This window comes from Phacochoerus africanus, chromosome 3, assembly GCF_016906955.1.
Source record: "Phacochoerus africanus isolate WHEZ1 chromosome 3, ROS_Pafr_v1, whole genome shotgun sequence".
In the NCBI taxonomy this organism is placed as follows: domain Eukaryota; kingdom Metazoa; phylum Chordata; class Mammalia; order Artiodactyla; family Suidae; genus Phacochoerus; species Phacochoerus africanus.
The window spans coordinates 165,541,013-165,568,734 of record NC_062546.1 but is presented as its reverse complement, the minus strand read 5'-3'; the positions used below and the strand labels follow the sequence as shown (position 1 = coordinate 165,568,734).

The window sequence follows — 27,722 nt, the reverse complement described above, 5'->3', positions numbered from 1 at the left end:
TTTAAAATGAGAGTTTAAAAATAAAATTGAATGATTGCTTGAATTAAAATTTTATTATAGCTTTTTTAAAAAAGGATTTGCAAAGTCTTACAGGATTTTTCAATAGTTTTATTTTGAAATGAAGTCAGTTAACTTAGTTCAGTTACTATAGAGGTGGTCCCAATTTATGTGTATACTTTGTTTCTCTTCCTTTGTGGTGGAATATGCTCTGAAATCTTTTTTTTTTTTTTTTTGTATCTTATGGCTATATTTGCAGCTGTAAAGTATAGCATACATCCGGTCTGAGATAACATCTTTCTTTTTTCTTCATTGCACTTAAGTTGTATCCTGCATCTTCTCTTTTTTCAATAGGTAAAAATAAGTGACTGAAGAAGCATATCTGGGAGTCGTCTAACATGTCAAGGAGAAGATTTGATTGCCGAAGTATTTCAGGCTTGCTAACTACAACTCCTCAAACTCCAATGAAAATGGATAACTTTAATAATTTTTATACACTTACATCTAAAGAGCTAGGAAGGTAAGGAAACTTTTGATGTATATGTTATTTAAATTCACATTTAGGATTTCTCTGTCTGTACTTTTATAAAACTCACTTGGTCATTATTTAGCAATGATTAGAAAGAAAAGTCAACATTTCAGCTGATATTGTACAGAGTCTAGTTTTAACTGACGTGGAAATCAAATCCATGGAGGGTTAGTGAGCATAAATGATACATCCTACCTGGCTTCAGAGCATGGTAGGGGGTCAGGGTTCTTATTTGAGGCTGTACATGGGAAGAGGCAACTTAGGAGGGTTGACTGCCACATCCAAATTTGGGCTCTGCCATTTATGAGCTATTACATAAAATTACTGTACCTCTCAGGTCTGTAGTTTCCTCATCTGAGAAGTGGGGATGAAGATAATTATATCTATTTATGTGGTTGTTGTGAGGACAAAACTAGTTAATATTTGTAAATTATTTAGTAGAATGCTATGTAAATTTTTGTTAAATAAAAAAATTTCAATTCTTAGGATATTGTGCTAGGCTAAAAAAATAAATGTGGAGATTCTCCTCTTTTCTAAACAAAATGAATTAACTCATATTTGATAGTATAATTCCATGTGACAAAGAATGCATGTTCTGTAAGTAAAACCTGCATTTACACTAATACTAATCTGTTTTGGTTTAACCACAGCGTAAATTCCTTAAGATCAAGGAGTGACCTGAGATTATGAGATCATTTAGCTCTACTGTTTTAATATATATCAAAGTGACAAAAAATATACCAAATAATTTGTTATATATTCAGCATTTTTTGAGCTTTAAATTAAAAACACTTGGAAATCCCTTGTGGCATAGTAGATAAAGAATTCGGCATTGGCACAGCTGCAGCAAAGGCCGCAACTGTGGCACAGGTTTGATCCCTGGCACTGGAACTTCCATATGCCGTGGGTGCAGCCAAAAACAAAACAACAGCAAAAACAACAAAAAACCCCAAAAAAAAAACAAAACCCAAAAACCGCTTAACAAAAAGTTGGAAGATGGTGATCATTTTCTATCTTCAGTTTGATTTTTATGTTGAAATGGTTTTAAGTCCATGTTTGCATTGATAGATGTACAGTAAAATAGTGTGATTGATTTTTATCTTTGAAAATCTCAATGTGAAAACAAAAATTGACTGAACTATGGCAAGTAATTCTGTTCTTGGTGGTCTTTCACGTCAAGGGTGAAGGCAAGTCCTGGCTGTTTCACTTGTCAAGTATTAAATATAGTCTTGCTTTTGCAAAATAAGGATAATCATGTCTCCCTCATTAGACTAAGAACTAAATGTGAAAGCATATTTCATAATTCCTACATATTTTATTTAATTATGTGTGCAAAATATTTGACTGTTTTAATGGTTTATTAAAAGATACAGCTTTTTGAATCTTTCAGGATGTTTTCAATAAATTCTTTAGTTATAAATCTATGATTATATCTCTTTGCATTGTAACAGGAAAAAGTATGTTTTTTTAGTTGCCTACTCCTCAGTATTCATTAAATAGTCATAAAATCTTGGCATTGGAAGAACTTCAGTGGTCAGTGATCTTCTAATGTAATTTTTTTATGCAGTGCGGCAATCTTTCCTATAATTTTCCTGATGAGGAACTCACCACCTCAGAATGCGTCTGTTCTATTTTGTGGGCTACTCTTAGGAACAGAATTCTGTTTTCTATTCTGCTAATCTGTACCCAGTATACATAGTTCTCCTTTTGTGGCTGTATATAATGTCCACGTAAAAATCCTTCAGAGATTTGAATATATAGCTAAATAGTGCCATCTAGGACCTGATTTCCCAACCCCTTTCCTTGATCCAGTTATCCTCTTCTGGACCACCTTAAAGGCTCATCTTAGGACCTGATTTCCCGACAGCCTTCCTGATCCAGTTTATCCTCTTCTGGGCCACTTTGTATTTTTCATCATCAGTCTTAAAATGAGAAAGCCCAGAATGGACACAATATTGTCAGTATCTTACCATCTACAACAAAATACAACAAAAACTTTATTGAGATAGACTAAGATTCCATTAGGAATTATCTTTTTTTTTTTTTCCAACAGCCATGTCAGATATGTGTTACATAGCATCACATACTATGTAAGTAAAAACAGGCTAAGCTGGAAATCAGTCATCTTGCCATTTCTAGGATCTAGAGTTGTATGAACTACCAGCTGTGTGATTTCCTTTCCTTTAAGAAGAGAAGGGTGAACTAGATATCTCCAAGTTTCCTAATATTGCAAAAATGTTTGGAAATTGCTTTCAGCAGGTAGTTGAATATTCAGAACCTTGACCAGAAGACACAATAAAGGTCATTCTTTTCCATTTTTCTAAATGATTTTTTTTTTTTTTCATTTTTGGCGTCCGGGTGGCATATGGAGCTCCCAGGCCAGGGATCAGATCTGAGCCACAGTTGTAACCTAAGCCTCAGCTGCAGCAAGGCTGGATCTTTAACCCACTTTGCCAAGTCAGGGATGGAACCCGCGTCCCAGTGCTCCCAAGACGCTGTGGATCCTGTTGCGCCATAGCAGGAGTTCCCTAAATCACCATTCTGATGAGTAAATTTGCATACATGTATTAAATTAACTTTGCAATATAAATGATATTGTGGGAGCTAGACAGACCTTTTTTTGAGAGTCTGGGAGAACTTAAACATTTATGAGAACAGCATTTAAATACTAAATTATTTTGTAAATGGGGTGCCATAAATCAGTCATAACCTTGATTTGGTGAACTTCTTAACATTTTAGGGCAGAAACCCATGATAGAATCTGATGAAAACAAGTTCAGATTGCTAATATTTCATCTTCTAATATCTTCGTGAAAGAGACCTGACTTTTTTCTTTTAATGGATATGAGCTAATGAGTCACATGGTGAATATTGATATGTCTAATTAGTCTAATTAGTAAACATTGATAAATTGGAAATCAAGACCTTTCACCTTCCATGAACTTGCTTTAAATTCTTTCAGTATTTTACCAATTTTGATATTATCCCATACTTTTGTAAAATGAAAATTAGGAGCACGGTCTTATTTCCTCTGAGGTTTGTACATTTTGAAGCATATAAACATTTAATTCTGTCATTCTATCATATGGTGATTACAAAGTTATATCTTTATAAATCATTTTTTAACTAATTTTAAGGTGTTAGTGTTTTATAATTTATTTTTCTTTAGCAAATTAGAAGAAAATATGTAAAGGTTAACAGTTTACTTTTGACTCTTCTCAAAAAACTGCATTGTTCCTGTTTTTTAACATGTTGGGTAAGTTTTTTCCACCCCTCCCCCAACAGAAGCAAGGTTTCATAGGACTTCTTGTGGTTAGAAGGGTGAGGCAGATGCAGAAATAAACGTCAGCTTCCTTTGTGGCTTACCCTCCCCCCCTCCTCTCACATTTTATTGTCTGTTCTAGAATGTAGAAGGGTAACCAACTAGACCTTTTAGCTGCTGGGAAATCTAGTCAGCCTTGCCTTTTTAGGGTATGAATTAAGAACTGTTGTGATGGGTTTAAATTTTTCTTCAACGTTTCTGTTACTTTTGGTATAGGAACATTATGTCTTAAATATTATTTTTGATATTTCTAAGTGACAGCATTTTAGAATAGAAAATAAATACTTGCTTTTTTTCCTAAGTCCTCTGAAAATTATGATAAAAATGTTTACCGCATTTAACAGTATATAAATGAATGTATGTGTAAAATTTTATTTGAATCTCAAGTAAACTTTAAAAATATAAATGCTTTAAGTACAGCCTACAGACTTGCACAATGTATGGTACTATAGTAGCTGTATAATTCTTGCATTCATTCGATAGTTATTTTGGTTCTTATAATGTGATAGTTAGCAAAGTGTAGATTTTATAATTACTGTAGTAATTAGGGCAAACAGGGTTTCTGCTCTCATGGGGCTTTTACCTAGTGGTGAACATTGGCACATAAATAATTACCAATATTGGTATTTAATTAGCAATAAATACCAATGTTGCTCTGGATTAATGAGAACAGTATTGTAAGCCTCATGAGAATACCTGAAACCGTTAGATAAAAGTGTTATTGTTTCATTTTGTTCTTTGTTCCTGAGAAAATTCTGGTTTGTAGATATAATTGTAAAATTACAGCAGAACTTAACTTTCACAATTGGTACTATAAACTTCTTCAGATGGACAAATTTCTTGGCTAACTAGTTTCTGTTTCCTAAGTTTTACAAGGTGAATTTCCTCATAAAACTCAAAATTTCCTTTCTGTTTTAGACAAATTTTCACTCCTAAATTTAGGTAGGAATTGGCAGAAGAGAGTTTACTTCTTTTTAAAAAAACTGTCTAAAAGGGAGGAATTGTTTTATAGTGGTCAGGACAGAAAGCTAGGATTTCACATGCACAGTTTAAATCATGGCACTCCATTTCCATATATGACCTTTCATGAGTCATTTAATCTTAGTCTGACTCACCTTATCCAGCATAAAATCAATAAAACATGGGCAGTTTGAATATAAAACAAAGGGACTGATTGACTTTTTCTCTGTGCTCATCGAAACGCATTGATTTGTATTGTTTTTGCATTTGGCAAGAAAATATATTTTAATTTTTCAAATCTTAAATGAAAAGTTCTAACAAAGAATAAGGTTTGTACATGATAATTTTGAGTTGATACTTATTTTGATGTGTAAAAGTCACATTTTAGCGTGGCCATTTTTTAAAAATTATTTTTTGCATTAGTAGCTATACCTTTAGCTTGGTTGCCAGTGCTTTTCATTGGCAGCAATTTTGAGGAAATTTGGGATATAAAAGTAGGGATTTTTGTCATACTGCCCCTTGAGAGTAGCAAGTAAAAATACAATCAACCAATATATTCTGTCTCCCACCTCAGATCCCAAGTGTATTAAAAGTAGTGGGGTTTTTTTGCTAGGCATCATGATATGTTGTGTCAGGAGTGTTTTTTATGGAGAATTAGGACAAGAGAAGCTGTGAAAAGAAAGTTACTCTCTGAAAATCCTTTGTTTATACCTGATTTGTTATTATCTAGAGAGTAATTTGAGCCTTGGGATATAAATTCTTAATTTTGGATCCCCTGGATCAAGCTTAGGAAATTTAGGGATTGTCTTTGAAATCTAAAAACTCCCTGGAATTATATATAAAACTTTCTGTTTAAGGGTATGTGTACATTTTTCTGGGTAGACAGTTAATAGCTTTTATTAGTTCCTTAAAATAGTCAGACTCAAAATAGCTTAGGTCTTTGGGAAACTAAATTTTGGGCAACCATAAGCTTAGAATACATGCATTTGCCAGAGTCTTTTAAAATTTTGGCTAAAATGCCAAGCACTGTAACTCTGTTACTAGAGAGCTGAAACATATTTATTCCTAAATTGACCTTGGTGTTTTTATACATAGTTGTTGATAACCATGAGTTTTCTTAGATGATTCTTAAGTGTCTTTTTTTAACTCTCTGTAGGACATGTATACCTTTGGTATCTGTTACAAGCCTTGTAGACTACTGAGCAATACTGAGAGGTACTCTGATAAAACAACTGACAGATATTGATAGAAAGCATCAAAGCTTGTTAAACGTGAGGTAGACGGGCAAAGTGATTACACTAATAAAAGTACATAAGTCAAATACCCATTTTTTGCATTCATTTAAATTTTTTGCATTTGAAGGAGAGCTAAAATTTTTATTGGCAAATTAATGTGATATCTATTAAAAGTACAACCGTTGGAAATAGACCAAGGTACATATCCTCTCTGGAGTCTGCTGAACAGAACAATATTTATTATATAGGATGGTTGTGATACTTAAACACAGTAATTTATATTAAGAGTGGCATGGAGGAATTGCCGTTGTAGTTCAGCAGTTGAGAACCTGACTAGTATCCATGAGGATGTGGGTTTGATCCCTGGCCTTGCTCAGGGGGGTAAGGATTTGACATTGCTGCAAGCTATAGCATAGGTCACAGATGTGGCTCCAATCTGGTGTTGCTGTGGCTGTGGTGTACGCCAGCAGCTGCAGCTCCAGTTCGACCCCCAGCAACTTCGATATGCTGCAGGTAGGGCCCTAAAAAGACAAAAAAAGAGAGTATGACATGGAGTTGGTAGGCAAATGAGATCTCCTCCTATAATGTAATGGATCATATTAATAGTGAGGAATCAATATAATTTTATCTTGTTATTACATTTCCCATTTATATTCTTACGTGATAGTACTATAAATTTTATAAAAGTACTGGCAAATTCAATTAAGAGAACAAACATAAATTCCTGATGGCATGAGTGTTTGAAAGGATTGGCTAAATTGCAGGTATGACAATATCTGTATTATACTAATATTGTTCTCTATGGAAAAGTTAAAATTGTCTGTCCTCATTGTTTCCCCCAGAGGAAAATTTGCTGTGGTTAGACAATGTATATCCAAATCTACTGGCCAAGAATATGCTGCAAAATTTCTGAAGAAGAGAAGAAGAGGACAGGATTGTCGAGCAGAGATTCTACATGAGATTGCAGTACTTGAATTGGCGAAGTCCTGTCCCCACGTGATTAATCTTCATGAAGTCTATGAAAATGCAAGTGAAATCATTTTGGTATTGGAATAGTAAGTATACACTTGTAAACTTTGAAGTAGATTCATAGCACCTATTGTAATTGGTGGATAAGGTTGCTTGAAATGTCAAGAAGAAGAATGATAAAAATATGGCAAGAACTTGTAAAGATTCCTATTGAAAAAATATTAGAGGGACACAGTCTATACTCATATATTTTCACAAAACTTAATGTGCAGCCTCACATACATACCCCAGAACCAGTTAAATAGTATTCAGTCAACAAATGACAATACGGTGCTTAGGGAATATGGTAAAATGAGTTCACTTTAATTGCTAATGGCACAGAAAATTAACGAGGCTTTCTGTAAAACAATCTGACAGACAAATAGAATTTAAATAATTTATATATTCATTTATTTGCAATACACATGCAAGGAAGTGACCCACGGAAAATAAAAAAGTTAACTTGCATGAATGAAAGATAAACCACATAGTTTGTCAAACACCACATTTATTTGGTATGTGTGATGTTCAGAACACTCTGTTAGGAATTGTAGCAATAAGAAATAAAATGTATATCTTCCCACAAGGCAGTGAAAAGTTGAAAGCACCTAGATTTCAACAATTGTCAAGTGAGGATAGCTTATGGTTGAGCTAATTGGCATGTAAACCAATATGATGACATGTTACCCTAAAACAGTGTTCCATTGACATGATACTCTAACATATGACAGTCTGACACATTTACTATAATTATGTAAAATGTGTGTTTGAACATCTGTAGTGATTAGATCAGTTAAACTTATGTTTAGTTTAGGTTCTGATAGTTTTTTTAAAAAATAAATCTATTTTGTAATAAACTAAAACGATGAATGTTTTAGCAAAAAATTTATAAACTCTTTTTAGTAGCTAACTTGCATTACTGTCTTTTTGAATTCAAAAGTGTATTAGTCAGATTTTTAGGATTCTGTTAATTTAAGGATGAATAGGATGAAAAAGATGTTTATATATTTATTTAAAAATCTGGAGTTCCTATCGTGGCTCAGTGGTTAACAGACCTGACTGGCATCCATGAGGACACAGGCTCCTTACCTGGCCTCACTCAGTGGGTGAAGGATCACTAATTCTTAGAGAAATGCAAATCAAAACTACAGTGAGGAGTTCCCATCATGGCACAGCAGAAACCAATCCGACTAGGAACCATGAGGTTGCAGGTTCAGTCCCTGGCCTTGCTTAGTAGGTTAAGGATCAGTGTTGCCGTGAGCTGTGGTGTAGGTCGCACACTCGGCTTGGATCCCACATTTCTGTGGCCCTGGTGTAGGCTGTTGGCTACAGCTACAACTGGACCCCTAGCCTGGGAGCCTCCATATGCCGTGGGTGCAGCCCTAAAAAGACAGAAAGACCAAAAAAAAAAAAAATTATGTATTGCCTAGAGTGAACCTGTAAATGAAAGTGCCTGTTTTGCAAAGTGTCAAACTAAATAAGGAGTTCTTTTAAAAAAGAATGCTATGTACATTTCCCAGAACACCAGCATTCCAAGTAAGATACATTACAGTACCTTCAAAATAAATTAGAACTGCAGAAAAGACCAGGATTCTACCAATACGAATTCATTTTTCATACACTTTAAAATTATTTTTGTCAGATTCTTCAGCAGACCTTTAAAAAGTGATCTATTTGCATGACATCTGCATGTTTGAGGTGTCTGAAAAGTAGCTAATATTTTTCAAAAGCAGTAAATAATGGATTACTAGGTTTGGAGAGTGAATATACATAGGAGCATTGACGACTTTCATAAAATCCTGTATTGGGGGATCATCGAAATAGCAACAAAAGAATACCTCAAAAGATTTTAACATATTTTATGGATGGACCTTGTTCATACTTTGAAAATTAATTCAGATACCCTATCCAATAAACTGAGTTCTGTAAGAGCCAACGGTAGCGAGCACTGAGTAAAGGTAAGTGGATTAATGTATTTAATTTCTTACCAGAGCAACTAAGACCTATTAAAATTTATTACTGTGGTTATCACTTTTGAGGTGGCATTGTCACAGCACACAATCTCAACCAAAGGTAAAAATTAGGTGACATAATTTTTTTATCTTGGTGAAAATAAAACAGTAGAATCTTTAATAACTATTGCCAATTTGATCTTCTCCTCAAACTATCCTACATACTCATTTTTCTTTCCTTTTTTTATTTTACAAAATTTCACATCTGCAGAGTCATTGAAAGAATAGTACAATTAACACTCATAATCTTCAGCCTAGTTTACCAATTGTTGCCATTTCGCCACATTTTCCAAACCACATGAAAATTGTAGGTATCATATTTCTTCTTTATATGTCAAAGTATTTATTCTGAAGAGTAAGGGCATTTTTCAACATACCCAATAGCAGTTATCAAAATTAAGAAAGTTAATGTTAATTAGGTACTATCATTGAATATATAGTTCATATTTAAATTCTTTTGATTATCTCTGAAATGTCTTATAGACCTACTTTAAAAAAATACTCTAATACAAGAGCTGATAAAGATTTACACATTATATTTTGGCTGTTTTGCTTCTTTTTCACTTTCCTTTTCCTGACACTCACTTCTTTGGAGAAATCTTTATCGGTTGTCACATTAAGTATTCTACATCTTGGATCCATGTGATTGTTTTCTCATGATTAGGTAAGATTAAATATTTTTGGCAAGAAGACAAAATGGATGATGATGTGTATTTCTTATTGTATAACATGATGTGGCAGTTACATTCATATTGTTCCTTTATTGGTTTTGCTAATTAGAACATGGCTATGGAGCAATCTGCCAGTCCTCCCCATTGTAAGGAACGTTTTCCCCTTTATAATAAGTAATCTATATGGTAATATTTTGAAGCCCTATGAACATTCTTTTTTTTTTTTTCTTTTTTTTTAAGGGCTGCAACCACAGCATATGGATGTTCCCAGCCTAGGGAATCTGATCAGAGCTACAGCTGCCAGCCTACACCACGGCCACGGCAACACCAGATCTGAGCTGCATCTGCGACCTATACCACAGCTCATGGCAACACTGGATCCTTAACCCACTGAGCGAGGCCAGGGATTGAACCTGCAACCTCATGGTTCCTAGTCAGATTCATTTCTGCTGCGCCATGATGGGAACTCCCCTATGCCCCTATGAATATTCTTTTACAGACTTTTATCTAGTGATTTTGGCAACCATTGATGCTATTTGTTTGAATTAATTATTATAATGGATGTCAGAAAATGACGATTTCTAATTCTGTTATTCCTTCTTAATTTGTTAAACTGACATTATGCTTTAAAGGTCTGCCCTTCCTTTCCCCCTTTCTTAATATCACTGTAGATTCGTGGCTTACTTTTATAAAGTAATGAATTATAATCCGTTTCTGCCATTGTCTTTTTTAATGTCCGAACTTTCCCAGATTTATTCAGTGGCACCTTTTCAAACTTTTCCCGGATCCTTTTGATATTATCTCCATAGTATTTGAAGACTTCCTTGTATTAGGGCACACAGATTTCTAGGATCACCTTGTATTTTTCCTACCCAGGACCTATCATTAGCTGCCTATCCAAGAGATTCTGGTTCTTTTTATGAAGCATCATTATATCTAGGCCTCTTTTAAGGAAAATGTTAGGACATAATATTTTTTTTAAATCATCAAGTTCATTCTGATGGTTCCAGTTCGGGTTCACCACCACAGGGCTCTTTGTCAGCTTTTACATCCAGTGTCTGTGTCTCCCTTCTCCCACAGTGAAAACCCTTGTGCTCAACAATATTCACTCACGCGTTTGCTGTATCCCCCATTACACACAGAATAGCTTCAGTGTAACAATATTAATACCACTCAGTAAAAGTTCCTTAGTGAAGTTCAACCTTTTATTTTTTATTTTTTTGCCGTTCTTTTTGTCCTTAGAATATAGCCCACTAAGGGTGTACAGAGTTATATAGTTATATTTACATACTTGTATTTCTGTTCATATTCAATCTTAGGATTTTATTTTTAGCGTCTATTTTTTTGAAATTGTAAAAAATATTCATATGATTAAAAACTCAAAAATTTATGTAAAGATATACTACAAAGCCTAATTCTCATTTCTATACTTTCCACTCTCTTCACACTCAGCCTTTCTAGGTAATTGTACTTATTAGTTTCTGGCTCATTCTTTATCTGTTTCTTCTTGTGAATATAAGCAAATTTGTATATATTTATATTTTCCCTTCTTTCAGGAAAAAGTAGTATATTATATATGCCCTTTCATGCCTTGCTTTTTTTTCACTTAACATTATATCCTGGAAATCATTCCATACTCATAGTTAGTAGGCACCTTTTAAATATTATTATTATTGCTTCTGTTTAAATTCCTGCATAGTTCTCCATTACATGATATAGCATGCATTGTTCAGTCAGTCTTCTTTAGATGGCCATTATTTGTGGAGGTGTAGTTTTAGGGTAAATTCCTGTGTGATTGTGAGGTCAAGGAGTAAATGCATATGTGTTTGTATGAGATGTCAAATTTCTCTTCATATGGATAGAACATAATTACTTTTAAAGACACTATTTGCTGTGTGAGTCTAACTGAAACTTTCTTTTGGAACTGTTACACCTATGGGTTCTGATAGCTCTATTTTATTTTTGCTTTTGTGTTTTGTTTTGCCTTCACTTAACCTAAACCAATTTTTTGAATCAAATTTTGTTGTTTACTTTTGTGAATTAAATTTAAATTCTTGCAGTCAACTTACTGGTTTTTAACAGTTACCAAATCTTTTGTTTTTATTTTAATACTTAGTCCATAGGAAGGTATTTCATTATTGATTATAAAGTCTAAATTATTTTTTAGCCCTCTCTTTAACTATTTGAAAAGTCATATAAATACCACTTTTTTGGAAGTAGTTTAGATCTCTTTATAAATTGGGGGAAATTTTGAAGGTAGTTGAGCCATCTCATCCCCACTATGCGAGGCAACAATTTTTCTATAGCAAGTATTTTAAAAGCATTTTTGGATAATTAAATAAAATATATACAAATCTTTTTTAAAAAAATCTTCTGGAAAGAAGGTATTATCTAATTGGGCACAGTAAGTTTTTAATGATGAGTTTGGAGCTAACTAAAATTGATTATAAAGAATATGTATTAATCTTTAGAAAACATGGGAGAAGAACCTTGTTCTTGAAATAGCAAAGTTCAATAGGGAAAATTGCTTATATCTATCAAGACAGCTTTATGAAATTATATGGGAGAGAAATGATATTTTCTTTTTGTCAATAAATGATTAATTTATGTTGCCTATTAAATATCTTTAAGTAAATATTAGGGAATCAGTCGAAAGATTTCAACAATTATACATGTAGGGCATTTACTGTACAGTAGGCACCATGCTAAGCATTTTATCTACAATTCATTTGATTTTTAAAACGATCCTCCAAAAAGGAGACTGGTATTTACTTCATATACTCTAGTTTAGAGGCAACAAATACTCTGGCTGTTTTCTTTCCATTCTAAAGTTCCATGGGCTATGTTTACCCTCATTAGCATTGGAATATAATGTTTAAAGAGACTTTTAATATAGAAAACTTAAAACTACTTCATTTTGATCACTAAAAATAAATGGCTTAATATTTACTATGACTTTACTATGATTTGTATTTTATGGATAAGGGAGATATTTGTTTTACTGAAAATCTTGACTCCCTAGTACCCAAGAAAATCCTTCGTATTGGATAGGGAAATATTCTGATTTTAATCTTTTGTATATTAACTTTATTGTATTATGGGAGTTTTTCTAAAAGTTGTTCTTTACTTCCCTACTAATTTCTTTTTTTTGGAATTAATGTTTATTTGTTAATTTATTTTATTAATTTTTATTTATTTTGACATATAACATTATTAATTTTTGGTGTATAACATAGTGATTTGATATATTTATACATAGTGAAATGATTACCATAATGCATTTGATTAACATCCATCACCACACATTGTTACAAATTTTTTTTCTTCAGATGGAACTTTTAAGATCTACTCTTTCAGCAACTTTCAAATAAACACTGTGGTTATTGTTCATTATAGTCACCATACTGTATATGTTGTTTATTTTGAAGCACTCAAAAAAAAAAAAGTTCTACTATTAATGGAAGTGGAAAAAAACTTGGAAAAAAGAGAACTAGATGTAACTATATTACAAATGAGCAATTTCTCCACCTGAGGGGAATAGAAATTTCCAACAATTCCCTCCTAATTTCTAAACTGTGCTTTGGAAAGTTGCAAAAGGCAAATGTAGATCCAAATAGTATATAGCACATACAGTTAACGTGCAGTGTAACTGTACTAGAGTACTCTTATCACACCCACTCACATAGAACACATATACAAATATGTAAGCAAATGAACATGAATGCTCCAAATTTCTAAATTTGTTAATCCACTCCTTTTAGGTGGCGCACTCCTCAATAGAGAGAGAAAGGGGTAAATCAAGTATAATGGAAAAAAATAAAAATCATTTAAAAAAGAGAGAGAAAGGGTAAAAATACCTGAATTTACCCTTCCTGGTCAATGATAATGATATAAGAGCCTCTTCTGATTACAGAGATATTTTTCTTCTGTCTCATTACTGCTCTGGATGCCTTGTTTTAACAAAGCATCTGTTAGTCTGCTACTTCTCACTGCTTCCCTTTTTGCTTCCAGTTTCCAGTTTCTGCTAATTTCCACAGTCTGCTTCTTGTGTTATCTGTTCTTATTCTCCTTTTAACTCCTCATTTTCTATTTACCATAGTTCCACCTATGTCCTTCGTTTTGTGAGAAAAATGGCCGTCCTACAAAAGACATTGGTCAGCTTGCCAAACTAAAACATAGAAACAGTGTGATTGGCTGACCGGCATAATATTTGTTTACTCTTGTTACTCAAGTAAACAGAAACCCTTAGGATCCTTTTCCTGATTATAAAAGTAACACATATTTACTATGTTAAATTTAGAAGATAGAGAAAATAGAAATCATTTGTAAACCGTGGTTACATTTATGGTATATTCTTATATTTTAAGATTACTCATATTTTTCTGTCTAAGCATGTATATATACCTTTAGAAACAATATTGTGATCTATTAAGTGAATTCTATTATAATCCTTTTTCATTTAATAATGTATTATGTGCATTCTTATATATATATAATATAGTGTTTCTAAAAATGAATTTTACTTTAGCAAAGATTTTTAAAATGCCTTCATAATCAGAGCTTAACAAGCAGCCCCCAAATTCAAAGGCTGGATGTTGGCTAGATTTGAAATTAGTATTTGTCGACTTGTTATAATAATAGCTAAAATTTATTGAATATTTATCATGTGTCAGACACTGTATTAAATACTTACAGATGATCTGCTTTGACCCTTATAACATCTGTTGTACTAGTACTTTACATGGCTTATCTAATTTAATTCTTATAGCAATCCAGTGAAATATGAGCTATCATTTTTCATTATGTATCATTATGTAACAGTAGAAGAAACAGAAGCCTGTTTTGTCCCTGTTCAGGTAGCTAGTTAACAGCACATCAAAATGGAAGCAGGGCAATCTTGATTTCAGTAGGCACTTCTATGAACAACCTACTGTTCTCTTATGTGTAGGCACTGAGAAGTGCTTTACCCACTTTCTCTTAGGTGGTCTTCTTATATTTTGTTTTGAATTTTAGAATTAGTGAAGAGTTCTGGCTATTGAATTAACTTTAGTGAATGTACTGGAATATTGGTACATAAGAAAAGTATTCAAGAATGAATTTCTCACCTAAGCAATTTATGCTGCCATATACTGCCAAATACTGAAGGATTCAGATATCCCTGGAATTTTTTTTGTATTTTCACGTCTTAATAGTGGGTATAAATCCATATTTTATAGTTTTCTTATAATTTCAAATTATTTTGTCTGATTTCTTACCAGGTGTATCTATCTTATAAAGGGCCTGGCAAAGAACTAAGAGAATTTAAAGTATCATCTCTTTATTTTCTTGTTTGCTTATAATTTGCATTAGTAATATTATCTGCAGTATCTTTGCAGGAATATATTTAAACAACTTTCTATTTTGAGAGAATTCATTTTGTTAAAGCTAAATAACGTTTTGACATAACCAGAAAGGGACAAGTAGGGCATCATTGGTAGGTGGGCCTGTGGAGTTCCTCTTGCCTCAGGAGACCTTGAGCAGCATAATAAGTAAACATCTGATGTGTAAACCAAGGGGCCATAGGAGCAGTCTGAATATTAACTATTCATTAAGATTAGTTAATTTCTCTTTTAGATGAATGTGAATTTCTAATATTGTCTTCCAATACCTTACTTGGGAGTTCACTACTACAGATTTCATAGTGAACTAAATTTTTCATACTCAGGTTGCCCTTACTATGATACCTTAAGACAAATGTTAAAGTTAATTTCTCATTAATTTTCTGGGAGTTTCAGGGGCTGGAGGTCATTGAAGTGTGAAGTATATATGATTGGTGCTTTCACACGCATGCCTTAGCAGCTGTCCTGTAGTTTCTCTGGGACATCATAAATTGTAAAGTATAAAATCCCTGCAGCTTCTAGTTGGCATGCTTCCTACAGATGATGTGATTGCAGGTTACATCTACCATTGTGAAGGGTAGTCCTATGACTTTCAATAGTGAGACTCAAATTCGTGACCACCATTGATAATTTTTTCTTCTCCTAACTCCTAATACATGTGACATGCTTCTTCCTCTCAACAGTCACCAAGACTTCTGAATTTCAGTTCAGCTACTCTGAGGAATAACTGCCTGTTCCATTATTCATTCATCCAACAAACACTCATTGAATACATTCTACATGTCACATACTGAGTTGAGCCAGAAAGGGGGAAAATAGTATTTTGTGAAATAAATGAGTTTCTATTTTATCATATAGAATATGCCTTACTTGAGATATTCACAAACATACCTTATAAATTTGATTAATACCATCCAGATTTTTTTTTGCATTAGTTCTGACTGACAAATTTTCTTATTTATTTAGATTTAATCCTCAAAAAACCTGTTGAGTTAGTAATATCTCTGATTTACAGATGGGGAAGCTCAAATTTGATAATTGACCTAAAATTATATTGCTGGTGAATAGCACATTTAGGATTTGAATTTTGATCATTTGGAGTTTCTGTTGTGGCTCAGTGGTAACAAACCCGACTAGTATCCACGAGGACTTGGGTTCAATCCCTGGCCTTGCTCAGTGGGTTAAGGATGTGGCATTGCTGAGAGCTGTCAGATAGGTTGCAGACACAGCTCAGATCCCACGTTGCTGTGGCTGTGATGTAGGCCAGCAGCTACAACTAAGATTTGACCCCTAGCCTGGAAACTTCCATATGCCATGGGCGTGGGCCTAAAAAGACAAAAAAATAAATAAATAAATTAATTAAAAAATAAATTTTGATCATTCTATTCCAAACCTAGAATTTTTTTATTATGCTTTTAGGCCAGCAGCTACAGCTCAGATTTGACCCTTAGCCTGGAAACCTCCGTATGCCTTGGGTGCAGCCCTAAAAAGACAAAAAAAATAAAAAAATAAATTTTGATCATTTGATTCCAAACCTAGAAATTTTTTATTATGCTTTTGTCAACATTCTTTAGATTTTCAGTTCTGAAAAAAAGATTTGGGCTCTAGCCTCAAGTATTCCTTGTGAAGCTGCAATACAGGATATTGGTTAAGAATATGGATTTTCATCCATATTATACAGATTCAGATTCTGCGCCCCCCCCCATTTACTGTGTGACTTTGTATAAGTAAGTTAACCTCTTTGTACTTGTTTCCTTGTCTGTAAAATGGGAATGATAACCACCTACCTCATATGATTGTTACATATCTGTATCTGTATATAAGTGATAACTATATCTATATATAATGAATAAATGAGTAAAATGGAACAGAGCTGAGCTCATAAGTACTTTGCACCCAGAATTTGAAATATTATTGTCATTTATTTTACTCCTTAAAGATCCTTCCTACCTCCCTCTCCCAACCCACTCAATTTCTTAAATGTGAGTATATATAGAGAATAAAGTTTAGATGACCCTGTATTTTACTTAAAGGTATACACTATTTAAAAGTTGTTATTTTTAGGTCAATGATTTTTCAAGTTCCTGTTATTTGAATTTTATTTCAGTGCTGCAGGTGGAGAAATCTTCAACTTGTGTTTACCTGAGTTGGCTGAAATGGTCTCTGAAAATGACATTATCAGACTCATTAAACAAATACTTGAAGGAGTTTATTATCTACATCAAAATAACATTGTACACCTTGATTTAAAGGTAATGTAATGTGATTTTAAGTAACACTGCATCTCTGTTCCATCTCTTGATTTACACAATTATTTACGAGCTGCTGTTGAGAGGAAACAACAGTTGGGTCATGCTTATTTAGACTTCATATGTGCTACATGGACTTAACTTTGTATTGGCAGACAGAAGACTGCCTGTATGAGCAGCTCAGATTAATCACTGGGCTCTTAAAAACCATCCTTACTGGCTGTTCTCATCCTACCATCATGTCACTCTATCCCACTCATACTGCCACAGCCTGGGCCTTCTTATCTTATGAAACTTTCTATCTCCAAAATACTTAATTCTGATCTCCATCTTGAAGATCACCTACTAGTCTTCATTCACCTTCCTCTTGAGGCTTTCAGTCTTTAGGCCTCTCTGCCAACACCTGACTATTCCACAGACCATTCAGGCTCTTTCGCAAGCCCTGAGATACCACTGCAGCCTCTCGTGTTACTGTCCTTTCTCCTTATCCTTCCTCTGCAGCCATACAAGGACCTTAAAATATGAATCAGACTGTCTCTTATTGTTTGAACATTGGATTCTTCCATGGACAAGCTTCCTTTCATGTATCTTACCATGACTCTTCCTGTCTTAGCTACAAACTTGGGAACTGTGAGAACCAGAACCATCACCTGTACTGAACCATTTTCTTTTTCTGGAAATATATGCATTTTTATTCCTTCATGCCTTCTTTCATGGTATTCCCCAGAGCACTTTTCTAACTGACATGCTTCTGTTTATCCTTTAAGATTCAACTTAAGCATCATCTCTACTGCAGAGCCTTCTTGGACTTTCTAATGGGCAGAATTAAGTAGTCTTTACTTGATCAGTTAATCTATCTATGTATTCATCTTTTTTCTTCAAAGCAAAAATCCTTTTGGGGTGTATTTTTTTTTCTTTATTTATCATTGAATATGTAGTTCCTTCTAAATAGCAGTTCAGTAAATGATGAATGACTCAATATAATGTATACTAGCTAAAGAATAAGTTCTGCTTAATTTACCTCTGATCTGAGATTAGTATTCTTTTATTATCTATTACTTATCATTTTTTGTTGTGTTTCATTAGCCACAGAATATATTATTAAGCAGCATATACCCTCTTGGGGACATAAAAATTGTAGATTTTGGAATGTCTCGAAAAATAGGGAATGCATGTGAACTTCGGGAAATCATGGGAACACCAGAATACTTGGGTAAGGATTTCTTTTTACTTTCTATACCATTTTGAAATTTATTAACTAAATGATACCTCTATATAGAACTGTATTTGGGGGCATATAATTCCAGATACATATTTGAGTCAAGTATTTTAGTACATTGAAATTTGGTTATAACACATTTAAATGAATATTCACAACAATTTACAGGACACTGGACATAAAAGTTTAATGTTTATGTATAAAAGCTTGTACTTAAAGAACAAATAGGTAAAAGGGAAATTAGGGAGCAGGAGAAAACAGAAAAAGAGGAAAACAGAATCAAATCTTACTATGCTGGGAGTTCCCTCTGTGGCTAAGCAGAAATGAACCTGACTAGCATCCATGAGATTGCGGGTTTGATCCCTGGCCTCACTCAGTGGGTTAAGGATCTGGTGGTGCTGTGAGCTGTGGTGTAGGTCACAGACATGGCTCAGATCTCACAAGGCTGTCTGTGGTGTAGGCTGGCAGCTACAGCTCCACTTCATTCGCTAGCCTGGGAACTTCCATGTGCCACAGGTGTGGCTCTGAAAAACAAACAAAAAGTTACTGTGCTTGAAGCCTGTTTGTTTGATAGAGGTCACTTTTACTTCTGTCCTGATGAGGTGTTGCCCAGGGATATAAGAGGAGGATTCTTGAAGAAGGGTGCCAGAAGAACCTGTAGCTAGATAATCTTGGAATATTGTCCTAAATCAGCGCATTAGATCATGAATATTAAAGATTTTAAGTTGTAGGAAGCAGCACATAAATTTAAGGTGTTTTAATTTATAGTAAGGATATTTTTATACTTTTTCATTGTTGCTCATGTTGGTATCCCCATGCAGACACTGAAAAGATATGATGAAACAGAACAGGTGCTACTCAGCTAGGCAGCTGACTTTCCCAAAATGAAAAGGCAATTGCTAACTTTTGAGTGCCAACAGAGGCCATAGTGTCCTAGAATAGTGATTGTAATTATAGATAATACAGGTCACAGAAGTATGTGAAAAGGTGGTAGGTGGTGAAATGGAGGCTGACAGTATATTTGACTCAAGTCTTTATTTAAAAAAACTGTTACACTTTAGGAAACAGTTTTTCTTTGGAGAAATTATGAAACTGTATGGTAAAACAAAAACATTATTAAAGCATAGATTCTAGTTGAGGCTTTACTGATTTGAAATTTATGGTAATGTTTAGAAAATATAGAGAATTTATGTTGCACCTTTAAAAAAAGTTTCGGCAAGGAAGGGAGCAGTGGGAAATTAATTGCTTAGGAAACTAGTTTTTCAATAGTTTAAGAGAGATGTTTCATCTACTTCAAAATCGAAAGCACTTCAGGAAGCATAATTTGCTCATAATGTCATTGTAAATGCATGTGATTCTATTCACTCTGAGAAGAAAAATTTAAAGCAGTCTAGTAAAATAATTCAAACTAATTCCTAACAGAGTAATAAAACTAAAATTATAAAAAGATTCTTGCTTCTAACATTTTACTTCTTCATAATTGAGATTAATTTTAATGAATATAATTGGTTCTTTCAAACCATCTGGGTATATAATTTTCTCAACATATATGTCAGATGACAAGATAATTAATACTATGCTATAATATATAATTATAATATGCAATAATTAATTTCTATTGATTATATTGGTAGTACTTTAAAATTGAATCAAGTTTAAGGTAAAGTAATTTTAAATTCGTCAGTATTGAATTTGAATTTTCTCTTTCAGCACCTGAAATCCTGAACTATGATCCTATTACCACAGCAACAGATATGTGGTAAGATTTTATTGAATAATTGAATGCCTTTATTAAAAGTTGCGTAGTATATATTCTACGGTTCTTTGGTCCCAAATATGAATCACGCTTTCTTTAAAAGAGTCTATTCAAGTATTAATAGTATACCATGGGAAAACACTTACCTATTCATTCTTTTTAAGTAACACTTTGGCTCTGAGCCAAAGGTATAGGAACAAATAGGAAAATCCCTTTCCTGGAGGAAGGTTCAGTCTAATAAAATTACGAAATAGTGGCAGCACTGTGCTATGTGTTCTATACTAAAGTGCTACTCAGTAAGCATGGAAGAGGCAGCAGACAAGCACCAGATGGGAGACATCTGATAACAGGTCTGGAAGAATTAAGAAGGTATTTGCTTGGCAGGTAAATGAGGTCAGATCCATGCAAAAGTTTAGTTTTATGAGAGTATATTTCTAGGGTATTTTGAGTTTGTGTGGCTAACACTGAGAGCATATCATAGAGTTGAACTGGAATTGATTCTGGAATCTTAGTTGGGACCACAGTGGAGGACCAATTCCATAAGGCCAAGTGGAAGAGTTTAGAATTATTCCCTGTGTTTCATGGGTGGGACTGTAACATGTTTGCCAAGAAAAAAGTGTCCTGCGGCTAAATAAGTGGGTGAAATAGGTGCTATGTGTATTGTCTTTTTCTGGTTTCTGAACACAGGAGTTGTCATCAACATATTTACAGTTCTAAAAGTTTTGCAATTAGAAAAAAAGAATCTGCCTGCCCGACATTATGCTTGGCCAAACCTGCAAACTATTTGCATGGAACCCTGACTCGTCTCACAGATCTTTATTGTATTGTTGAAACACTATTTGGGAAATGCTGCTCAGAGCAGCTTTGTGTACTTGATAACAGGTGTCCGTGTGAAGGGCAGACTGTAGATATAATGATATATTTAAAACATTATAATTATATAACACATGTGGGTTCCCCTTGTATTCTTTTTCTGAGTCAGACTTTGAGATAACATAATTATTTCAGTTTTAGTAGTATACTCTAGGAACTTTGAAAAGCAATTTAAATACATAGTTCCACAATTTAAAGCAATTTAAAACTACAAATTTTGAGGACAGGAATATGTTGAGAATCAGTTTTATTTTATATACATATTTTAAGATGAACACACATTTTAAGGTCCCCTCATTTGTTTTTTCAGGAATGTTGGTGTAATAGCATATATGTTGTTAACTCATACATCGCCATTTGTGGGAGAAGATAATCAAGAAACATACCTCAACATTTCTCAAGTTAATGTAGATTATTCAGAAGAAACATTTTCATCAGTTTCACAGCTGGCCACAGACTTCATCCAGAGGCTTTTAGTAAAAAACCCAGAGTAAGTAATGACATTAATTTGCTTAAATACTATTACAGAATAAATTAGATGTCTATTCAGAAAGATCCTGAAACAGTATAAAATTATTTGAAGTATGCTTTCAAGTTTCAGGTAAAATGGGGGAGAGAAGTGGTGTGAGAGCTCATTAAATAACAAATCCAGGAGTTCCCGTCGTGGCGCAGTGGTTAACGAATCCGACTAGGAACCATGAGGTTGCGGGTTCGGTCCCTGCCCTTGCTCAGTGGGTTAACGATCCGGCGTTGCCGTGAGCTGTGGTGTAGGTTGCAGACGCGGCTCAGATTCCGCGTTGCTGTGGCTCTGGCGTAGGCCGGTGGCTGCAGCTCCGATTGGACCCCTAGCCTGGGAACCTCCATATGCTGCGGGAGCGGCCCAAGAAATAGCAACAACAACAACAACAACAACAACAAAAGACAAAAAAAAACCCCAAATCCATAACTTCAAACATAGAAAATACAAAATATATAACAGGAAATCTTAAAGAGAAAATTTGGATTATTTCTCAGCCTGCTACTAATTCATGAAATTCCCTAATAATTGGAAATAGAAAGTTCACAATTCACATGGCTGGTTGTGATAAGGCTTTGTTGTGAATGATCTGTAGTTAAATAACTATAGTTATATAACAAGCCCAAATCACTGATTGTCAGATTTTTAAGGCTCAGATGCTCTTTGACTGCCTACTAAAGAAGGGACTTGAAACTATGTCTCAGGACTCTTGTCTCACTCACTGGCAACTTCAGAGCAGGAAAAGAAAAAGCTGACCTCCTTTTTCTTTACCTGAATCAGCCTTGTTTACTTTAAAATGTCCTGACTGTACATAATGCAGAAACTGTGATATAGTGCCTTGGGAGAGGATCCTGGTTTTGTTATTTGACAGCTCCTTTATCTCTGACAGTTACTTAATCTCCCAGAGGACTCAATTTCCTTATCTGTTTAAGAAAAAAACTTGCAGGTTTATTAATTTTATTGGCTTAATGCAAGTCTGAATAAACTTTCACCGGCTCTATTTTGAACATGAATGGTTATTTCATAAAATTAGTAATTATACTATTTCTTTCTGGTTATAAACAATTTTTGTTTTGTTAAATACTTTTACCTAGCTTCTAAAATTTCTATGATGAGCCCCTGAATTTTTTTATAATCAGAAAAAAATGAATGTAAAAACAAAGAGTAAGGAAACCCATATCCTAATAATAGTGGTGGTTGTGTTAGGGTTGGAGTTCTGAGTATAGATAGGTATTTTCCTTCCTTTTGAAATATTGTAATATTTGACCATATTGCTTTTATAAGCAAAGGTAAAATTTAAAAACTCAAAATGTTGGATAAATATCATTGAAGAGTAGCCTTTGTTTTCAATATTTAACAGTTATTGCTTTTTAAGAACATAAAATAATAATAGAGACTATAAATTACTTACATATATTTTCCTTCAAAGAATTTATAAACTCAAGAGTCTTTATAATTTTACTAATTTTTATTTGTGAGGCTCATTATGTTCCCAACCTTTTTGACTAGATGGTCTCAGCTGTAAGCTCTGTGATAAGTTGAATTTTCTGCACGTCAAAATTAAAGAAACTAGGTACTCCACTTTTTCCTATTATTCCCTTTCTGTATTATGAGTATGCATTTTTTTTGGTCTTTTTGCCTTTTCTATGGCCACACCCATGGCATTTGGAGGTTCCCAGGCTAGGGGTCTAATCGGAGCTGTAGCCACCAGCCTACACCAGAGCCACAGCAACGTGGCATCTGAGCCGAGTCTGTGACCTAAACCACAGCTCACGGCATTGCTGGATCCTTAACCCACTGAGCAAGTCCAGGGATCGAACCTGCAACCTCATGGTTCCTAGTTGGATTCGTTAACCACTGAGCCACAACGGGAACTCCCATTGTTTTAATGATAATAAAAAATAAGGCTCTAACATATCAAACTGGGGACATTTCCAACCTGATTTTTAGTTCTCAATTTTCCCTTGATGCTTTTTTTCAAAGGAAAAGACCGACAGCCGAAATCTGCCTTTCTCATTCTTGGCTACAGCAGTGGGACTTTGGAAACTTGTTTCACCCTGAAGAAACTTCCAGTTCCTTTCAAAGTCAGGATCATACAATAAGGTCTTCTGAAGACAAGACTTCTAAACCCTCCTGTAATGGAACCTGCAGTGACCGAGAAGACAAAGAGAACATCCCGGAGGATAGCAGCATGGTGTCCAAAAGATTTCGCTTTGATGACTCATTGCCCAATCCCCATGAACTTGTTTCAGATTTGCTCTGTTAGCACTTTTCTCTGATTCATTTGGACTGAATTTGGAATTTGAAATCCACTCCAGCGTGATATTGTGGTTTGTAGCTTCATGTATGGCATGTTTATATTGTAAATGTACTTTTGCAGAGAAGAATTTAAGGAAGTATTCTCATGCTAAACTGCTAGTTACCAGCATAATTTCATTTCCTATACTGAGATATCAACTCTTCAGAGGAATTTAAATATTTAAATATATGACAAAAAATAAAATTCCACACGTGAGTTTACATGTTAATGGAAGAATTCAAGTTCAGATGGATTTATAAAAATGTTTTATATATCAGGGGAAAAAAGTGATTTGGGTTATATTATGGTTGATGTAAATTGAACAAAATGAAGACATTTGAATTTAATAGATGGAGAATCCTACATCATGCCTCTATTGACAAAATTTTGTTTAGGATAACAGTGTGAAGTTTAAGAATATTTACTATTTTATAGATACTCAAGACATATTTTACACTTGAAAATGTTTTTCAATCACAGATGTTTTGAAATTGCATAAGATTTCCATGACATATGGTCTGCTATATGAAACAGGTCCTTTAACCAGAGCAGAGAAGGGGTTAGAAACTGGATTAGGGATATCCTACAGAAATTGAAGCAGAGAAAAGAGTAGCATGGCATCATTTTTAACTCAGAAGTCTTTTGCCCACTCTCAACTTAGTTCAGATTTAGCAAGGCCTAAAAGACGGGGAATAGATGGTATACAGTGTACAGAATTTTCTTCCTTCCCAATCTCTAGAGAAGGAAATATATAGGTAAAACTGAATGTGCTCTATTTTCAGGCAACCAAACATACTTATTGGTTGAATGTAGAAGAAAGTGTTGACAGACTTAATGCAACTGAAAGAACTTTAGGTATCTTCTAAGTCTTAGAATACAAGCCAATTATTCAGAGTTCTAAAAGTATGCATAAAAATTGTTCTAGCACTGGTAGGATTATTAACACAGGGCCAGAGTCAGCATTAGCAAGGTGGATGTGATCATAAAACAGGATGACATCAAACTTTTCCAAAGTTCTTATGTGAAGTTCCTTGTGAGTGACAAAGCTCAGCAGAAGATCTGCAGAGTGAACTTAAATGGTCTTTTGCTGGAACCAAAGCAAGTAATAGTCCAGGGACAGCAGAATGTTTGATTGGTGGCTGGTGACTATGTTCAGCCCTAATGGGGGGGGGGGGGGCGGGAATTGACTCCTTTTTGGGTAATCTTTGAGGACTTTCCAACTGGAGACATTTAAAAACTGCATTATTATCGTGTTAAGATCATTGTAACTGCATGACCATGTTAATATATCAAGAGAAATTAAGTTTTGTCAAAGAAATCCTTGAATTTTTCTCCTTTGAGTTCAATTACTGTAAAACCTTTAACTTCTTGAAATTTGGTAAGACTCCAAATAACTTAAAACTGTTTTTAATAGCCATCAGATCACTTTATTTGGGTAAATGGTAAATTCCTTTTACATCTTCAGCATTTCTTAAAGGAAAAGCTCTTTCTGCTTGTATGTGTGTGCATATGTGTATATGTATTTATATAAGTGTATGTATATATGTATAGATAGATGAAATATGGTCCTTACACCACTTTCTCTTATTCTTCCCTGTAGTATATTGTACTCAACTCAGGTGCCAAAAGAGCTCTCTTCTTAAGACATGTAAATATACATTTAAATTTTTTAAGAAGTAGTTTATTGGTTCAATAAACTAGTCATTACAGAAGCTAAATTGGGCTCTTCTATATCTAAAACTGATGAGTTTTTTCCTAAATTATTAATTGTCCATTTATTTGCCTTCAGTATTAAACTAATCCAGGTAAAGTTTAGTAAGTCAGTCATTGGAGAAAGAGGAAATTATAACCTTTACCAAAAAACCATACTATAATTTTTAATCTCTAGAGGAATTCTCTCATACTAAAAACAAAAAAGCAAGAGATGTTTCAATTTTGAATTATAAACTATTTTTTTAAAAAATAATACCGGTTTTTCTTTTACTCTGAGGAATTTTAAATAGTTTGTCTTCCCCTTACTTAATAGAATACACAGGGTTGTTAATTTCCATACATTTTTCCTGTAATTTTTATTGTAAAAAAGCAACTAGTGATTGCACAAACAGTATAAAAATTCAGCTTTTTCATAAAGGTGAATTCGAATATTGTCTCTGATTAAAATATGAAAATAAACGAATTTTTTTGGAGAGAACTTACTAATAGATAACTCAGTTCTTATTTTTTTTTCCTCCCAAGATCGAAAACAAATGTCTATCAAAAGCAGATGAAATATGTCATTAAAGTGGGAATATAAAGAGCCCCCTCTAAGGTGAACAGATGTCAGTAACACATCTGAATATTAATGTGAAATTGTGATAGGTTTTAAAACAGTTTAATTTGCTTTTTTGATAGGATGCCTGGATAGATGAGATTAAAAGTAGATGAGGTGTAGATGACATGTGTCATTTTAATTTTTTCCCCTGCAGTAAATAAAGTTAACCTAACTCTGAGCAATAACATTGTAATGGCATTTTAAAGAAGAAAGCAGTACCTGTTCTCCAGTCTGTAATGAGATAAGGCACCTGTGGTAGAATATAAAGCAATACATTGCTTCCTTTATCAAGAAAGTCTTGTTATATATAAAAAAAAAATGTCAGCCCGTTAGCGACATAATTGATTTTCATTCTGGCACAAGTTCTTTCATTTTGGATGAGTCACAAATTGTTCATAGACTATTTTGAACAGCCTTGCTCTAAGCAACATTTTTAACTGTTGATATTTTATAACTGTTTACATTTCCTCTGGGTTTTTTTTGAATTTTCTGTTTGATATCTGACTTGGAAACTCGTCCTTATTCATTGTTGTGCAAACAATTGTACTTTAATTTCAAATTGTATTAAAATTAAGTTATCTGACTTCTAATTTGGGGAATTATTATCTGTTTATAATTTCATAAGGTTTAAAGAAATTTAAATTTGTTTATAAATGTCACACAGGTCACAACCGCCATCCATCTTAGCTATGAATTCAGGAATCATGTTGTTCGAGGTGTGTTGAGCTACACTGTTATGGCTACACCAACTGAAAAAGCTTCTTACATCAAGTTATTGATCCTTTTGGATAAAAATTAAAAAGCACTTTTTAACATTTGTGGTTGTCTTTTACTTTAAAGGTATTCCTCTAAATTGTTAAAAGCAAACTTCCTTGCCTGAAGGCTCTAGCCTTTGACCCCCTTTGATCATTTTTGGCTCCCTTTCCAATACAAGTATGTTTATTAGATCGTGTGTGTTGGAAAAGACATAAATTTGGAAACAAGAAGGTCTATTCACTTCTTGTAAGTAAAAATAGATAATTCTAAAAAATATCAGTGCATAGCTGTGCACCGTATGTTGCATAAAGATGAATAAGGGATTCTTATTCACCGCAAAATGGATGAACTGTTTTTGTTTCAAGACATTACATTTTTAAAAAAGATGAATAAGTTTCTTCAGGAGGTTTACAGTCTGGTTGTGGATTAAGGTGTAATCAATTCCCATTATTTATTGTAGTTACGTTCTAATACATTTGCACAAAGAAACAGTGAATACTGAAGCATTACTCCTAGGGGAAATACAAGCCTACATTCCTGCAAGCTTCTGTTCATAACATTTTTGTAAACTGATCAATACGTAATTTTGTTTTATATGTGTTTCTATTTAGAGACATTTAATATATATGT

At 33.7% G+C, this 27,722-nt stretch overlaps 1 protein-coding gene across 5 annotated transcripts in view; it reads left to right on the top strand.

Moving 5' to 3' along the window:
• STK17B (serine/threonine kinase 17b) overlaps positions 1-27,153 on the top strand; it is a 36,649-nt gene extending 9,496 nt beyond the window's left edge. Inside the window, exons 2-9 of one of the 5 annotated variants that reach the window (XR_007134049.1) lie at positions 352-517; positions 6,886-7,098; positions 17,220-17,364; positions 18,448-18,574; positions 20,291-20,339; positions 21,520-21,699; positions 23,710-25,673; positions 27,001-27,153. Coding sequence is in view for 4 of the 5 variants with exons in the window: in XM_047773111.1 (XP_047629067.1) it covers positions 396-517; positions 6,886-7,098; positions 17,220-17,364; positions 18,448-18,574; positions 20,291-20,339; positions 21,520-21,699; positions 23,710-23,992 (1,119 nt within the window). In the remaining variant the exon portion in view is untranslated. Of the gene's footprint in view, positions 1-351; positions 518-5,952; positions 6,024-6,885; positions 7,099-17,219; positions 17,365-18,447; positions 18,575-20,290; positions 20,340-21,519; positions 21,700-23,235; positions 23,301-23,709 lie in introns of those variants that run through there. The other 4 variants (XM_047773113.1, XM_047773111.1, XM_047773114.1 and 1 more) reach the window with 4 other exon arrangements.
• The last annotated feature ends 569 nt before the right edge of the window (positions 27,154-27,722 follow it).